Raw genomic sequence first — 17,943 nt, forward strand, 5'->3', positions numbered from 1 at the left:
AGCAGTTGTCTTCAGTTGGGGTGATTTTGCTCCCCCAGAGAACACTGGCAACGTCTGGAGTTATTTGTGGGGGTCACAAGTAGGGGGACAGTGACACTGGCATCTAGTGGGTGGAGACCAGGGTTGTCCATAAACATCCTACAGTGCATCGCACACCTCCCACAGCAAAGAAGTACCTGGCCCCCCAATGTCAGCAGCACTGAGGTGGAGAAACCCTGCTTAAAACAAGAAGGCGAGAAAACACTTGGCAGCAATGCCTAGAAGAGCAAGGACTATAAAAATATTTCTTGCATTGCTTCTCACTTGCCCATGGAGATGTCAGTTTGAAAGCTCTTCTCCGTGAGTTTCGAGTCCGTCGGTAGATTAAGAACGCTAAAGGATGTTATCAGTGGCCAGTGTTTTATGCATTTTTGAAAGGTCAAGGATTGTCATAAGAAAGGGCAGAATGTACTTCATGGAAATTATACTTGAAATTATCCCAAGTAGCTTTTAAAAACGATTTCATTAAATTCAGTGGTGCAAATAGCCAAGTGGTTTTTAATCCAGGAGCAAAGCTGGGGAAAGGTGTGAGTGTGTGCATGTGTGTGTGTGTATGGTGGGGGTGGGGGTGGGGGTGGAGGGGGGGTGGGGAGGGAAAGAATAATGGAGCTTTCTAGCTTTGCTCTGTATGCTGTTGAGATTTATTTACTTTTTTACTAAATGAATCTCTTTGTAGTATTCCCTTGTGTTTGTCTTCGGGCTTGGGAGTGACTTGCAGGGTTCAGAGACATCATGATGTACCTGTGACACTGACCCCACTGTTTATTTTCCGCATTAAAAATAAAAGCACTTCGAGGGAAGACAAAGAGGGAAACGCGTGTTGTGGTGCAGCGGTGGGTGACCCAGCTGGAAGTCGGGATGCCTGTCAGGTCACCAGAACCCAAGAGGGCGGGGGGTGTGGTCGGTACTCGAGGGAGAATTAGGTGGACTGGAAGTACAGGCATGGGAGCTAAGCATGTAACTTGCAAAGCTTTGTATTCTTTTTTTAAAGCGTGATTGAATCAGGAAATGTGGCTTCGCAGACAGACAGAGATAAAACAGCTTGGCAGAGTTAGGGGGAAGAGGAGGGGATCTAAATTAAGTATAACAGTTGCCTGCAGTTTAGTTGCTGACAAAAAACAAGTCGTTTTCCCTGAGAAGCATGTGTAATCTGTCAAAAGGGGGGGAAAAAAAGAACAATTAGCACCCTTCTTACATAAGAGCTTATTGATAGCACCATATGAATTTTAATCATTTAATTAAAAATGCTCCTCTATCTTCTTTACTGCAAATCAATAAACTCTACATGTCCCTGACTTACACTTGTCTCATACTTAGCAAGGAAAGCATAGTTTTCTCTGACCACTCAGTGTACAGCAATGAGATTTCCCCCTTCAGATCCCCTGGCTGTCCCATAGATCAACATCTGCTTTATATTTTTCCTATTGCTCTGTCTATCTATCTATCCATTCATCCATCCATCACCAAACACCACAAACTTGGTAGCTTGAAACAACAGAAATGTATTCCCTCATGGCCTAGGGGCCAGAAGTTTGAATCTGAAAGCTCTAGGGGAGAATCTTTCCTTCCCTCTTCCTGGGTCTAGGGGCCCCAGGCAATCCTTGGCTTGTGGCTGCATAACTTCAGGCTCTGTCTCAGGGTCTCGGTGCTGCTTTCATAGAACACCACGGACCAGGTGGCTTGTAAACGACAGAGATTTATTTCTCCTCGTTTGGGAGGCTGGGAAGCCCAAGATCAAAGAGTCCTAGTTGGTGTCTGCGAGGACCAGCTTCCTGGTTCATAGACAGGTGACTTTTTTTTTAATATATTTTATTGATTTTTTACAGAGAGGAAGGGAGAGGGATAGAGAGTTAGAAACATCGATGATAGAGAAACATCGCTCAGCTGCCTCCTGCACACCCCCTACTGGGGATGTGCCCGCAACCCAGGTACATGCCCTTGACCGGAATCGAACCTGGGAGGGACCCTTGAGTCCGCAGGCCGACGCTCTGTCCACTGAGCCCTAGACAGGTGACTTTTCACTCTGTCCTCACACGGTGGAAGTGGCGAGGGAGCTCTCTGGGGTCTCCTTTGTAAGCGCACTAATCCCACTCGTGAGGGCTTCACCCTCATGACCGAAACGCCGCCACAGGCCCCGCCTTTAAATACCATCTCACTGGGGGTGAGGTTTCAACATGTGCATCTGGGCGGGGCACTGTGTCTGCCTTCACATGGCCTTTCCACTGTGTGTGTGTCTTGTCCTCTTCTGTCTGTTATGAGGACACTTGCCATTGGATTTAGGGCCTACCGGATAATCCAGGATCATCTCATCTTGAGATCCTTAACTTAATCACGCCTGCAAATACCTTTTTTCATAATAAGGTTACATTCACAGGTTCCTGGGGTTAGGACATAGATATATCTTTTGGGGAGGTCACCATGCAATTCACTACTCTGTCTATCTGTCTGTCTGAGTTCTTTTTGTTTTTTGTTTTCTGGAATGCTGAGTACACAGTCGTTACTGATAAATGCTGATTGATTTGAAACTTATTTGTGGCGGCCTTATTTTAAAGTGACCCATATTAATGGCTGGGCTAATTGCCTCACCTTGTTTCAAAGATATTCTGCCATTAGCTCGAAGGGACACCTGGACACAAAGGCACTCCAGCCTTGCAAAGGGAATGTGTGTTTCAGACTAGAGACCACACATCTAACAGTCACACGAAAGTAAGCGCAGTCCGTAAATTGAATCGTTATTATAACCTGTAAGAGTGCTGTTTTTCTAAGTGTTAATCCTTGGGCTGCTATTAACTTCCTAGGTGGTCTTGGGGATTACTACCTCCCAGCAAGGTGTAAACGTTTCAGTTGAATCAACTGAATTTATCCTTTATTAATTTGGGTGCCCTAGAAGAGAAAGAAAAAAAAAATAATCAGAACTTTAAAAATAGGGGGAGTCATTATATTAATATGCCAGCTCTAATTTTATGCATGGAAATTAAGTTTTAAAGCGAAGACAGATAGACACCATCCTCTCTGTATGTTCTGGAAACAGCATGGCCAAGAGGAAGGGACCCTGAGTTCTAGATCAGGAGACGTAGGCCTGGCTCTGCTGCTATTTGTGTGGCCTTGGGCAAGTCACTTAGTTTTTCAGGCTTCAGTTGCCTACTTTTTCGGGAAACCCAATGGACTAAACTAATAGTTTTCCCAACTACCGTCCAGTGTGCCACGGCATCCTCTTCTAAACTGCTGCTTAACTCCAGCCTCATTGTTCTCTCCAAGATCAGAAAACTGGTTTTGGTTCCAAATTAAGAAACGCTGGTGTTTTTGTTTCTCTTCATGCACCTGCTTGCAGCGGAAAGCTACAAGGAAAGCCAGGCTGTGAAGATTAAAGAGGAACCGATGGAGGTTGACATCCAGGACTCGCATGTCTCCATATCACCCAGCCGGAATGTTGGCTATAGCACTTTAATCGGGCGAGAGAAAACCGAACCCTTACAGAAGATGCCAGAGGGCAGGGTGCCCCCAGAGCGGAACCTCTTCAGTCAGGACATCTCTGTGAAGATGGCTTCCGAGCTCCTGTTTCAACTGTCAGGTATGTTTGCGTGCAGGAAAATGTCAGTAATTGGGAATAATTGTGAGGAAAGCCGCTCAAAGTAAAAAGACCCACGTGATAGGATTTGTTTTTAGACAGAAATCAATTTCGTTCCTTGGACATGCCTACCGCAACTCAAACTCAGCTAATAAAAGGTTGCCAAGTTGAACTCCTGCCAAACTTCCTTTAATAAATAGTTAAGAATCGTTTGAAATTAGAACTCTATTCAATCCTGTGCAAACGATCCCTGTTGACTAGGCTACACGTCTCACCTCTAATTTTGTTTAGGCAGTTGATCTGATTAACAGCCTTTTTTTTTTCTTCTAATGTGCAAAAGATAAACTTCAGTTTACTCCAACAGTGACTGAATTACCATGAATTCCAAATTAGTGTGGTCTGAATTAATGAGATTGTGCTGTATCTCGCAAAAAAAAAATACATATCAAGGAAAGGAAAAAGCATAAGTTGAAGAGTGGGGATTCTTTCTGGCTCTAGCCTAGTAGAAGGTTTTCTAGAAACCAACTGTATCTACTTCAAATACTTGGAATTCAAAAGTGCAGTAATTACCAGCTCGGCTAAGGGTCTAGATAGAATAGCTGAGAGTTCTAGCACCTACATTTTTCCCTTTGTTAACTCTTTCAAACTGCATACTTCTATCCTTAACAGATTGTCTGAACATGATTGAGACTGATGATACGAACACGTATTAGATTTAGATTTATATAGAGGTACCTCCCTTGTCCACAGTCAAGTCTATATATTGAAGTCCCTGCATCAGTAAGGTTTGTTACTAATGTTGGATGAGCTCTTTGTGACAGATAACAAATTTAAAGCACCCATTAACTGCCTCATTATTTAAGTATTCACTTGTTTTCCCCGCTAAGGAAAATACCAGGAAAGAGAAAAGAAGCTAGAATCCGTGTGCCACCATGATAGTCCACCTTCCATCGGCCCAGTCACACCCCCCACACCTGTGACACTATAGTTGGTGCCGAAAATGGAAGCCTCCGGGTTCTCAATCAAGGACTGTCTTTGTGCAGAGTTCTGCCGTGGTAGAAATAGTTCATTCTGTCCGCTTAATAGGACACAGATCTTTGCAAGCTCCAAAACGTGCAAGGTGCTTTTTTTCTTATAGGCTTAAAAATCTCTAAAAACAGTATAACCTGGAAGATGATTTAGCAGTTACAATTGGCAAAAGTGGGGCTTGTGAGGTTCTTTTCAGAGTCTCGTCTCTGAGAGTCCATTATCACAGTCTGCTATCAGCTCGAAACTTTGTGTCTGAGAGTTCTCACCCTGGCGCTGCCACAACTGCCCGGGTGACCTCAGGCAAGTCATTTAGCCCCGATTTCCTGCTTTCTAAAAGAACACTGCCTGGGAATCTAAACTCACCCTCATTGTCACTGGCGAGTGGACAGAAAGGAATTGTCCCGGCAAACTGGCGTGCAGCAGCTCCAGACTCTTGTTACAGAGCATGGGACAGATGTGGTACGTCTTTGTTGAAATTTTTCCCCAAATCCGTTAAGATTAGGTGGTTGGTTTTTTTTTAGTTGCCCTGCCGTTGAAACCTGAAACCCTTGTAGAGTTGGCCGGGTTTTCTCTGGACACTTAAAAGAAGCCATTGAGAGCTGTGACAGTCGGGGCAGAATCTTCACATTTGAACTGCGTGGGGGAGGCCAGAGTTCAGCTTTTGTGTTCTTGAAAGCTAATTAAATAATTCCTGACAGCTGGTAGGGACGGACCTCCAGACAGAGGCAGGGAGGGTCTACCTCTCCTTGTCTAATGATAGTTTGCGTCCCGTGTGACATTTATCAGCGCCCGCGCTCGGTGGCTGCAGCACCCAGAGGTCTTACGGCTGTTTTTATATCCCCACTCACAAAGGGGCCGACAGTACAGAACGCACAGAGGTTGCCATCGAAGTCAGGAGCGGAACAGTTGCAACAACGGCAGTTTTCCTGCTGAATCAGAGGGAAGCAGAAATTTTCAGCTGGGGAAAGATCCAGTAGAAATAACTATCTCTGTGCACAAGTGTGTGTGTGTGTGTGTGTGTGTGTGTGTGTGTGTGTGTGTACATGTACTTCCTCAGGCCTGATTAAAAGCAGACAACACGCTTGAATGTTGTTGGTAACTGTTCCCTTTGATTTGTTTTTAATCACATTTTTGTGGATGCTATCTACATGCTTCTGATGATGGTCTTTACCAATGAGACAGGGGGGTTCGGCTGTTTAAAAGAGAAAACAAACAGAAAACCACAAGAGAGAAACGGTGATGCTCTTTCGGCTGAAGCCGTAAAGACACAAGTTGCGTGTGAGTGACCTAAGACCGCGGTCGGCAAACTGCAGCTCACGAGCCACATGCGGCTCTTTGGCCCCTTGAGTGTGGCTCTTCCACAAAATACCACGGCCTGGGCGAGTCTATTTTGAAGAAGTGGCGTTAGAAGAAGTTCAAGTTTAAAAAATTTGGCTCTCAAAAGAAATTTCAATCGTTGTACTGTTGATATTTGGCTCTGTTGACTAATGAGTTTGCTGACCACTCCTAAGAGATGTGTTTCATTCTTTCTCCTTCCAGAAAAAGTGAGCAAAGAGCACAATCACACAAAAGAAAACACCATCCGCACGACCACCAGGTAGGTGCTTTATGTGGGGGCCCTCAGAACACCCACGTCGAACATTGTTCCCCAAACCATGTTCCCTCACTGGGTTCGAAGGAGTCATGCCCTTGACCACCATATTGTGTGAGAACTTTGGTTGGTGGAAACAATACAGCAAGCGAGGACACTAAGGGGAGCGGGGGGGGGGGGGCATTCGTATTGATCATACATCCTAGAGGGGTCCTTTGCTGGGGAGTCCCCTTATGCTTCTGTGTTCTACTCCTGACAGTCACTTTGGGAGGCAGGTATTGTTTTCCTCTTGGCAGAAGTTTCTGGACCTGAGAGTGTAATGGGTGGCCCAGCAGAGGCTGGGAGCTGGGTCTGCATCTCAGGACAGCCCTGCTCGGGTGGAGACCAGTGCTCACTGCAGCTGCTCCTACGGAGGTCTGTGGCCGTGGGCTGATAATCCGTCACCAAGGAAATCCCAGCGTTTTATCTCACGGTATTAGTAGGAGGGCAGAAAGGGTACAAAGCAGAAGAAAGACAATGCTTTAAAAAAAACAAAAAACCAAACTTTCAGGAAAGCCGATATCGCTAACAACTGTGGGTAAGGAAGCTTGCCATTGGCTTCAGGCAGTTTGAGGAGGTCGGCCAGAGTGGGCGTCCCATCAGGCTGCCAAATAGAAAGGACCAGCCAGTGCGGCTGGCCATCGGACGCTGAGCTGCTGAGGTGAGCGCCAGCAAGCCAGGCCCTGCTGCTGCGGAAGAGCTGCTCCGGGAGATGCGAAGGCTTTAAGTCAAGGAACTTGGCTTCCCTCAACAAACTTGGGTGCTCCCTAATGGGAGCGTTGATTCGTTCTGTGCCTTTAATTCTTGCAACAAGAGACAAACGATGTTTTTCTCTTTGATGTGGTCTGGACTGACCTCGGCATCATCAGGCACGTGGAAGGGGCTCAGTCAAACCTCACCTGAGGGGTGTTTTCTTTTTCATTCAATGAATTGGAATTGAAGAACAGCGCACACCATACGGTAATAATGAGCACAGAGCCAGCCTGCCTCACACAGAGGTGACAGAGTGTTAGGGAAGGAACCTCCCGCTAACAGAACAGGAGAGGGGTGTTAGCCTGGTCTCCGCCGATAAGGGCACGGCTGGGAAATGAGTCTTGCGGTCTGGTCTGTGCATTGCACTGGGAAATGGGTCTGGCCGGTGGAAAGTCTATTTCCTCTGTGAAGTGGGGTGCTCAGATAGGACACGTGGGCTACTGTAGATCGCAGCCTACCTTCTGCCTGCAATCTGAAGGCTATTCAGTGTATGTGCTTGTGTCTATGGGTTAAACACATGAAATGGGCCAGATTGGTACACGTCGAAAGGTGGCGGGCTACACATAGTAAGTGTTCCTTTTCATTGGCTTCCATGGGCTTCTCGGAGTGTCCTGGGCCAAGTTCCCTGGCAGCAGAGCCCGAGAGGAGTGTGGCTGTGGAGGGCTTTATCGAGGAGTGTACTCTCGGGAGCCTGCGGGGAAGTGACGGGGCAGGAGAGGAAGGCGAGGTCACTGAGCAAGCATGTGGTTGTAGCTGGATTCGAGCTTCTTCTCTGTCCTACAGTGAATTCTGGTAGGTGAACTGCACCAGAGTAAGTTCTGCCTTGAGGCAAGGGGGCAGCTCCTTGCAGCCCGTAGTATTCACTGACTTCAGCAGGAACAGCTCTCAATTGTTCCCCTCCTGACTTCGATGGCAATTGTGACCTCCCCGGGAGGGGGCGCGGATGGTGAGGACAGTGAGCAGCCCACACTCCCAGCAATTCGGAGAGTGCACGGGGTGCGGGGGAGGGGGAGGCCTGAGCAGGACCTCAGCAGCACCTCCCATGGAGGTCCTCTGCTGCTCTTTAAGCTTGCATTGTAATATTTATATCACAGAAAGGTATGCGGCAAAACCATGTTATTTTATGCTTTTCAGGTGTTCTCTGGGAAGAGGGAAGAGGAGGTTTGAACTAGCCTCGTAGCCTTAATTGCTTTGGCTGGAGCTAGAGCATAATTACAGGATAGAAGAGAATGTTTTTTAGCCATTGGGCAAAAATGAAGCAATCCTTAAACCCTCCTCTTGATGGGAGCAAGAAGAAATCAGATCTTTTGCCCAAAGTAAAAGAAGAGGCGCTGCCTATAAACCCCTCCCCCACCCTACCCCATGAAATAGTGTTCAGAAATCAGTATTACAGAATTTTTGGTTTATTGTTTTCCTACAAAATCCTCAGTGTGTTTTAATTTTTCCTTTGAGTTGTCAACTTACTCAGTTAGCCTCTCCTCAAATTGGCCTCTTTTTTTTACCTTCTCACCTCATTACTTCAGGTGAAATAGAATCAAGCTGCTTTGTGCCAAGAAATCCTCTTTAATCTGAGTTAACTGATAGCAGGGATGCAGGGGGGTGGGGGGAGTGCCAACTCTCTCCTTTTTTGAGTCCTGGTTTATTTCACATGCACAAGGTCAACTTATGGGTTATGTTTTAGGTAATATTTGGGATACTTTTCAGAAAGATCTGCATCATCTCCACATTCTCATATCTCCAGATTTGTAAGTACTTAGTGGGATGTTTGGTTAGTTATCAGATTTCTCATGTTTGATTTCCTAGAAGCCTCTGACTGTACAGAACAATGGCTCATGATTGGAATCAAGTTCAGAGTCTACCGTGTTTTCGAGTTGCCAGGCACATTTAAGACGGAGCATAATTTAACAGTGAAGGATAATGGGAAGGGAAGCCCTGGGGTGCTGCTCCCAGGGAAGTATTCTGATCAAGCTCCTTCAAACACCAATGGATGCATGAGCTCCTCGCTTCCGTGACACCTCCTGCTCATGGGGTCTGACACCCGGGGCGGGGAGGAGACGAGGGGAGAGACGAGACAGGCCGCACTGAAGAAAGGAGCTGACTCTCTCCCCGTCCTTTATAAACCCATGGCTTCCCCCACAATTGTTTATCATTATTGATCTTGACTCTCATTCTAACCGCAAGAACTAAGGAAAAGTGTAGCCACCCTCTGTAGGTTGGCATTTCAATATGTGCTGACCAGTGAGACTTGGGGGTGCTGATTTCCCTGCCCGGGCACCAAGAGAACATGAAGCCGGTGGATGTGTTTACAGGGAACTCTCCATCCCACATGGGCCGTGATTACACCTCCCTCCTCATCAAACCCTCCCTGGTCCCAACTGTCCATTGGCAATCCCGCTGTTTGTTAATACCTCTGTTATAAGGTGGGGAGATATGGAAAGAGAAAATGATGTTAGACAGCATTCCTTGTTAGCAGTGTTTAAAAAGAGGCTTAGGTGAAGCTAAAGGTTGAAACTAATAACTAGCAAGTTCTGGATCATTGGTTCTCTGCCTCGTGTTTTTTGTTCGTTCATTTGTTTTTAACTTTTACAATAGAAAATTTCAAAACTACAGAATGTACTCATCCTTCAGCTTGAACAATTATCATAACCCATATAATTTCATCCATCCTCTCCTTTTGGTTCCCTTCTCTCCCCCTGGATTATTTTGAAACAAATCCCAGACATTTTAAGAACTGGTTTAAGAATTCCTTTTTTAAAAAATTCTAAAAACTTAGACGCAACTGCTTAAATTGGGATCATCTTCCCAAAAGTAAAAGAGAAAAAACAATTACCTGAAGTGCACCATGTAGCCAGGCAGAAAAAAATCAACCTACTTAGCAGCCAGAATGATTGACTCATGTGGGTCCTGCTCACCAGTGCCTTGACCTCACCCCTCTTCCCTCGTGCATGCCCTCCTCTGGCACCTCCATCGCATCAGTCCCTTGGTTGAGACATCACTGGAAATGCTAAAACAGTCATTCCTTTGCCTGTTTAACCTCAGAGTCTAGAAAATTCAATCCAAGTGTAAAGAAGCCCGTGTGTCTCCTTTGAGATAGTGTGTGGACGGAGTGTTCTTAACGCCATCCGACCTGACAAAGGAGATGGGAAGGCGGGCCAGCCAGACCCATGAGAACAGAAGGCTTGAGCCCTTAAGAGACTAACCAAATCCTGATTTTCCTATTTGCTTCCCCCGCACAAGCCTGGGTTCCACAGGGACCAGATAACCAGCTACTATGATCGTTTGTCGATGAAAATACATGAGGCATGATATCATAACCAGATCCCAAAGTTTAATGGAATAAAAAGAAGATCTCCGTCTTCTGACATGGACCATCACCCAGCCAGGTGCAGGATAAGATCGAAATAGGAAAATGGAACCCTAGAGTCAGAGTCAGATAGCTCCTGGCAGGTGAATTGGACATGCTCAATGTTGTGTAACACCATGGACTTCAAACAATGGCTGCCAAGAACCCTCTCTTGGTTATTTGTTCTCCTTTCCCCATTAATAATTCAGTGTCCCTGGGGATATAAGATTGCAGGCCTATAAGAAAAACTTCTCACACCTGGCACACACTATTCCAAAAGCAAGGAAGTGTTTACCTGAATTGTCCTTTTCTCCCTCGCTAGACAAAAAAAAAAAAAAGCAGAAGTGGGGAAAATCCAAGAAAGGGAGATTTATATCATGCTGTGCCGACCAACATTTAATTTGCACAATTTTCAAAATTGGAAATGCAGGCTATTTTTCTGTGATTTAGATAATGGCACTTACAGTGTTTACGGAGAAACATATGCATTTGGAAGTGTTCAATATAGAATTTCCCCGTGTGAGGGTTTGGATGAAATGTCCTTAAATATTTATGATTCAGTAATAGAAATTGCACAAATTTGTAAAAGTATAATGTGCTGCCTCAATTTGTGCAATTTTCCCTTTACGTTTTTTGAAAGGCACAAGAGAACAATGCTCCATTACCTTAAAAAGTAAAAGATGGCACACGGAGAACTCTGGATTAGACGGAGGCGATTAGGAAAACAGGAAAGGGAGCAAATGAAATTGGTGGTTTTTGAGTTGCTCTCCTTAGGTTCTCTTAACCCTTTACAGTTTAAGGCTTTAAGATTAAATACGCTGAGAATTCTGTTTCTAAAAAATGGAAATTACTGCTAATTTCATGGCGTCCCTTTGGTTAGGATATTCAATGCTTTTTTAGTGAGGTCAAGGCTGTTGGTGGGCCATTGCAACTTTTTAAAAAGTGCCCTTCCTCTAGCCTGTGGACCAAAGGGTCCCGGGTTTGATTCCGGTCAAGGGCATGTACATTGGTTGCAGGCTCCTCCCTGGCCTGGGCCCTGGTCGGGGTGCGTGCAGGAGGCAACCAATAGATGTGTTTCTCTCACATTGATGTTTCTCTCTGCCTTTCCCTCTCTCTTCCACCCTCTAAAAGATCAATGGGAAAATATCCTCAGGTGATAAATAAAGTTCCCTTCCTCTAGACCAGTGGTTCCCAACCTTTTTTGGCCATGCCCCACCTAAGCATCTCTAAAATCCTGATGTCCCTCTCCCCTGTGACATATTCTTATTCATGTGGAGGAAGCCTAAAAGGCCATTACCTTGGTCTAAACAAACTTCCAAAGAACATGGCATCCATCAAAGAGAAAAATAAAAGAACGAAAGGACAGTTGAGGTACTGAGGAAGAAATTGTTAAAAAATAATAATAATAATAATATGAAGTGATATGAAAAAAATAGGAAATAAGGTTTCAAAACATATCATAGAGAACTGAAATGCATAAATATGTCGCACTATATATTTATATACTGTATATGAGGCCCCTAGAACCATAAGAAATGCAAAAAATTCACTGTTGATAACTCATGCTTGAATTGCCCCCCTTAAAAATCAAATTGCCCCCCTGTGGGGCATGCGCCCCATGTTGGGAACCATCGCTCTGGACACTGCCACCTACTGGAAGACTGTCCTAGGAAATATGTAACCCTCTGATGTCTGCGATGTCTCTGTGCCCCTAATGCGGTGCTGGTGTGCAGGGCACAGCCTGCGCCACGGTCGCAGCTGCCCCGACACGGGTGTTGACTTGAGAGTCTTTTCATTGGCCACACACCCTTCAACTGACCTCTGCGTTTTCAGTTTTCAAAGAAATTAAAACTAATCTCGGAACACAATGAATCACTTCTTAAAATAAAAAGTCTGAAACAACATTGTGGATTGCTGCCATTTGAAGGTTCCTTTTTCTTACTTCACCAAACCTTTCTCAGTACTTTGGTCTGTCCCTCTACCCCTTTGTCCTTAGGGACGCCCTCTGCCATTTTCTCGTGCCCCTGTGACATCTGTATTGAGCTGTTGTCGTTGGGACTACACTGCCAGGACCGTTTCGTGTTGTGTGACTGTGAAGAGGCCAGTTCAAATCTCCTCGTCAAGATCGCACGAAGGCTGTGCCTTTCTCCTCTTCGTGTTGCATGGGCTCTCCCGCCTCTATTCCTCCCGGCCTGCAACAGTGCCCCATCTTGTTTGCATAACTCAGGACGGTCAGGAACAAAGTGTAACTCTGTAGGGCCCTGTCAGTAGACACCCGGAACCTAGAGTCTCTCCCAGTCACCTTTGACAGGTGATGCAGAGGTGACACGACCCAAAGGGCTGTGCGGCTGAGGTGCCGGCCTCACTTTTGTTCCTCTTGCCTGGGATTTGCTCTCAAGACTGTCTCCACGGTTGTTACTAGAAAGATATCAAATATTCAAGGGTTGACCTCTGTGGAGGGCTGAAAAGCCCTCAGGGATGATGCCAGGGCCTGAGGGCACCCACATTTCACTGGTGTTCCCTGGAGCTTCCACAGGACAAAGTACCGAGTCCCTGCAGGGAGGCTGAGGTCACCGTCCTCTGCTCCCCCGGCGAGGGCCCGCCGCCCTTGCTTATGCAGAAAGGCAGACTCCTGCGGGGGAGCCAGGGCCCTCGCTGGCTGACATTTCCCCGAGCCGAGCTGGACATGCAGGTTCACTTCCGTGGCCTGCGGTTGGCTCGGGCTCTCGGGGCCCGGCCCCCGGCGCAGTGGCCCTCACAAGGCCTGGCATTGTGCTCCCTGTGCTGAGAAGTTTCCCGGCTGCACAGCGGATGAATGCTCCAGCCGCTGCGACAGGAATTGTTCCTTGAAAATGTGGTGTTAGGTTGTACGGGTTGGCCCGCCTCTAAGACAACTCTAAATAGGAGGTGTTTGTACTTTTCAGAGAAGAAAATAAATTTTTTAAATCGCCAATATTTTTTTTTTCTTCCTAAGGTGCTCTATTGTTCTGATATTTGAAACAGCCTCTTCCTTCGATACCTTTCGGCCTTCTGCAACTGAACTTGACTGATCCTGGTGGGGTCATAACTTAGGTGGAGTAGTCCCAGCCTATGTCTTTTACAACCGCCTTCGATGTCATCCCTTGGATTACTTTCTAAAAAACTCAGAGTCTCTTTTAAAATAGAAATAAAGGATCCCAAGCCATAAAACTTAACACATTATTTTTCATTTTTTTTCCCAATGACAGTTGACACTCAATATTATATTAGTTTCAGGCATACAGCAGCTTGTTTAAATTTTAAAAATAACATTTCTTTCCAGGAGAACATAAAGACTAAAAGATAATCATGAGTAATCAGTCCTGCTACCCAGACAACCACTGCTAAGATGGTGCTGCATATCCTGGCTGAATTTCTTCCTATTTATATGCATATATTTTCCTATAAAAATCAGCTACAACTATATATATACAGTTTTGTAATCTCTTTTTCACTAGCAATATATTCTTTTCATGTCAATAAACATAACTCAATATTGTTCTTTTCGTGTTTGCCTAGTATTCAGTGTTTGCATGTCATAACAGACTTAATCAGCCTCCTGTTAATGGGTATGAAGGGTTGTGTTTGGTTTTGTTTTCCCAAGTTGTTGGTAATATAAACGGTACTGGAATAAATTGACTGACAAAAGCATTCACAGTTTTCAGGCTTTTGCTGTGAATTGTCTAATTGACTTTCAGAAAGGTTGAATCTATGATTCTACCATAAGCTAATGAAAGAGAGAGAGAGAATATTTCAAGGATCTCTGCGCTTTATCATTAAAAAAAAATTTTTTTTTACCAATTGGGAGGTTAAAAATTATATCTTCTAGTTATAACCATTTTATTTATCGATTCCTAGTGTAATCAAGCATTTTGTTCAGGGGGAGGCATTTGTATTTGTCCTTTTGTGCATTTTCTTTTATTGTCGTTTATTATTTCATTTGGTGGTTTGTGTGGACTGAACTTTTTGTTTGATTGTTGCTGTTGATTTTTTTAATGATGAGAATTTTAAAAGAAGTAGAAGGAATAATGTAATGCATCACCATATCCCACCACCCAGATTAAACAAACATTTGCCATGCTTACTTCACCAATCTTTCCCCCTATGTTTTCATGACATCCCAGACATCATAACACTCACTCTCAGATCCTTTGATATACATCTCTAAAAAGTAAGGATATTTTCTACAATACCATTGTACACCTTACAGAATTCACAATATAGTTGATTGGTTTTATCTTCGCTGAGAAGGTTCTATTGATAGGCACCAGCCAAGTGCACAGCCATGTCAATGGGCTAGGAGGAGAAAGAAACACATCTTAGCTTTCTCCTCACCTCAAAAATTAAAGAAGAAAATCTGGTGCTCATAGGGGTAGTCGAATGACTGAGTGACCTTGGTTCTCCATCTGCCCACAAGCGCCATTTAGAACCCACTAAATCTGCAATGCCAGCCTCAGTGTGTAGATACATGCCCCCGCCGAAGCCTGCCAATGCATGGCCATTAATTCACGTTTATTCACTACAGTTCTTTCTTTGAAAATGTGTCCACCCAACTTAATCAATGACCGGGCTTCCAGGCCCGGCCCACTGGGGTCACAGGAGGTCTTCTCTGTTGTGTCCATTTTAAGCTTGAATAAGGGATTTACTATTTGGATGGTCGGGGTTGTCATTAGGTCAGAAACACTATCACCCCAGCCATTTTTTTTCTTTTTTTTTTTAAATCCTCACCAGAGGATATTTTTTCCATTGCTTTTCAGAGAGAGTGGAAGGGAGGCATGGAGGGGGTGAGAGACAGAGAGAGAGAAACATCAATGTGAGAGACACACACATCGACTGGATGCCTCTCACATGTGCCCTGACAGGGGGTGGGGAGACAACCAACAACCCAGGTACATGCACTTGACTGGGAATTGAACCCAAGACCCTTCGGTGCTTGGGCCCATGCTCTAACCACTGAGCAGCACCAGCCAGGGCCCAGTCATTGTTAAACTTGAGCACTCTTCTCCACCCCATGTCCACTGATCTGCATCCTGGGTACTTTTATTAAAGTAAGTAAGTAAATAAATAAAACCATTCAGAAATAGGGGCCCTCGTTTCTGGGATTGAGGAGGGAAGGACTCTGTCATGAGCACCATTAAAACTGTGTTTTCTTTCATGATAGATTACTTTTTTAACTGATGACAGGAATGTCCATATGAAAATGGGAACTGACTTTTCTACCTAAACAGTTAATATCTGGGTCCGCTTCACAAGAAATGAAGCTACACAATCTCTCATCTGAAATGAAACTGAGGGCCCAAGGTGGGAGATAGGAGGACCACGTACAGTCCAGGGTAGCATTTAGCAATTGCTGTACCCAAGCAAAAGGATCTCACTGGGTGTTGAAGGGTTCAAAATTCTTTTTTTAAAAAATAAATCTTTATTGTTCAGATTATTATAGTTGTTCCTCTTTTTCCCCCCCATAGCTCCCCTCCACCCAGTTCCCACCCCACCCCATGCCCTTACCCCCCACCATTGTCCTTGTCCATAGGTGAAAGATTTTTGTCCAGTCTCTTCCCACCCCCCTCACACCCCCTTCCCCCCGAGAATTGTCAGTCCACTCCCTTTCTATGTCCCTGATTCTATTATATTCACCAGTTTATTCTGTTCTTCAGATTTTATTCACTTGATTTTTAGATTCACTTGTTGATAGATAATGTATTTATTGTTACTTTGTTGTTCATAATTTTTATCTTTACCTTTTTCTTCCTCTTCTTAGAGAATACCCTTCAGCATTTCATATAACACTGGTTTGGTGGTGATGAACTCCTGTAGTTTTTTCTTGTCTGTGAAGCTCTTTATCTGACCTTCAATTCTGAATGATAACTTTGCTTGGTAGAGTAATCTTGGTTGTAGGTTCTTGCTATTCATCACTCTGTATATTTCTTGCCACTGCCTTCTGGCCTGCATAGTTTCTGTTGAGAAATCAGCTGACAGTTGTATGGGTACTCCCTTGAAGGTAACTAACTGTTTTTCTCTTGCTGCTTTTAAGATTCTCTCTTTGTCTTTTGCCCTTGGCATTTTAATTATGATGTGTCTTGGTGTGGTCCTCTTTGGATTCCTTTTGTTTGGGGTTCTCTGTGCTTCCTGAACTTGTAATTCTATTTCTTTCACCAAGTAGGGGAAGTTTTCCGTCATTATTTCTTCAAATATGTTTTCAATATCTTGCTCTCTCTCTTCTTCTGGCACCCCCATAATTCGGATGTTGGTATGCTTAAAGTTGTCCCAGAGGCTCCTTACACTATCTTCATACTTTTAGATCCTTTTTTCTTTTTGCTTTTCCAGTTGGGTGTTTTTTTGCATCTTCATATTTCAAATCTTTGACTTGATTCTTGGGATCCTCTAGTCTGCTGTTAGATCTTTGTATATTATTCTATATTTCAGTCAGTGTATGCTTAATTTCTGATTGGTCCTTTTCCATATCCTTGAGGGTCTCACTAAATTTCTCAGAGGTTTCTAGAAGATTCTTGAGTAACCTTATAACCATGGTTTTGAACTCAATATCCAGTATTTTGCTTTCATTCATTTCTTTCATTTGTGACTTGTTTCTTTGTCTCTGCATTTTGGCTGCTTCCCTGTGTTTGTTTCTATGTACTGGGTAGCTGCTAAGTCTCCTTGAGTTGATAGAGCGGCCTTGTGTGGTTGGTGTCCTATAGGGCCCAGTGGCTCAGCCTCCCCAATCACCTGAGGTGGACGCTCTTGGTGCACCCCTTTGTGGGCTGTGTGCACAGTCTTGTTGTAGTTAACCCTTGATTGCTGTTGGTATCACTGGGAGGAATTGACCTCCAGGCCAACTGGCTGTGAGGATCAGCTGTGTCTACGATGAGAGAACTTCTGTGCTGGAGACACCCTTATGGGGCAAGACTTGCTTCAGTGGGGCTTTGGTGCTCCCTGAGTCTGCCCCCTGAGTGTCTCCCTTATGGATCTGAGGAGTTGTAATCTAGATGGTCCCACACTGACCACTGGATACACTGGCTCTTGGATCTCCCAGGAGGTGCAAGGTCAGCCACTGTCTGGGGCCGCCTAGCAGGAGCTACAGAGACATCTGCAGGTTCCTCCTCTTTGTATGGGGTTTGGAAGTGCCCAGATGAGGCCCAGCTGTGAAGCAAGGCCGCTGCTGCTTCTCGGTAGTGGGCCTTCTTTTAAAATCTCTGGGGCTCTCTGACCCAGATGCAGTTTGTTTTAGGCGAAAGAACAGGCCATTCATATGCAAAAGCCAATGCGGACAGCTTGGGTGGGGTTGTAAATTGGGTGGGGCGGGGTCTCTGGGAATCACCAAGGTGAAGCAAACAGCAATGACTGCCCTGAACTGGAGAAGTCCCCGGGTCACCCACACACACACACCACACACACACACACACACACACACCCGCCCCCGTGCAGGAGCAATGATTGCTGCGAGCACCTCTAAGAGTAAGCCGTCCTGGCGTTCCTGTCCCGATGCCAGACAGTCCAGTTTCTCCCCGTATGTGCCTGGGTCCCCCAGAGTCTCGCCTGGAACTGGAGCTCAGAGCAAGCGGGAGC

At 45.1% G+C, this 17,943-nt stretch overlaps 1 protein-coding gene across 1 annotated transcript in view; it reads left to right on the forward strand.

Annotated features, from left to right (window-relative positions):
- Window positions 1-17,943, forward strand: part of ZNF827 (zinc finger protein 827) — a 165,725-nt gene that overhangs the window by 82,318 nt on the left and 65,464 nt on the right. The window contains 2 exon segments of the mRNA XM_054717698.1: window positions 3,371-3,610; window positions 6,176-6,233. Of these exon segments, the coding sequence (XP_054573673.1) occupies window positions 3,371-3,610; window positions 6,176-6,233 (298 nt within the window).

The sequence above is a fragment of the Eptesicus fuscus genome, chromosome 6 (genome assembly GCF_027574615.1).
Source record: "Eptesicus fuscus isolate TK198812 chromosome 6, DD_ASM_mEF_20220401, whole genome shotgun sequence".
In the NCBI taxonomy this organism is placed as follows: Eukaryota; Metazoa; Chordata; class Mammalia; order Chiroptera; family Vespertilionidae; genus Eptesicus; species Eptesicus fuscus.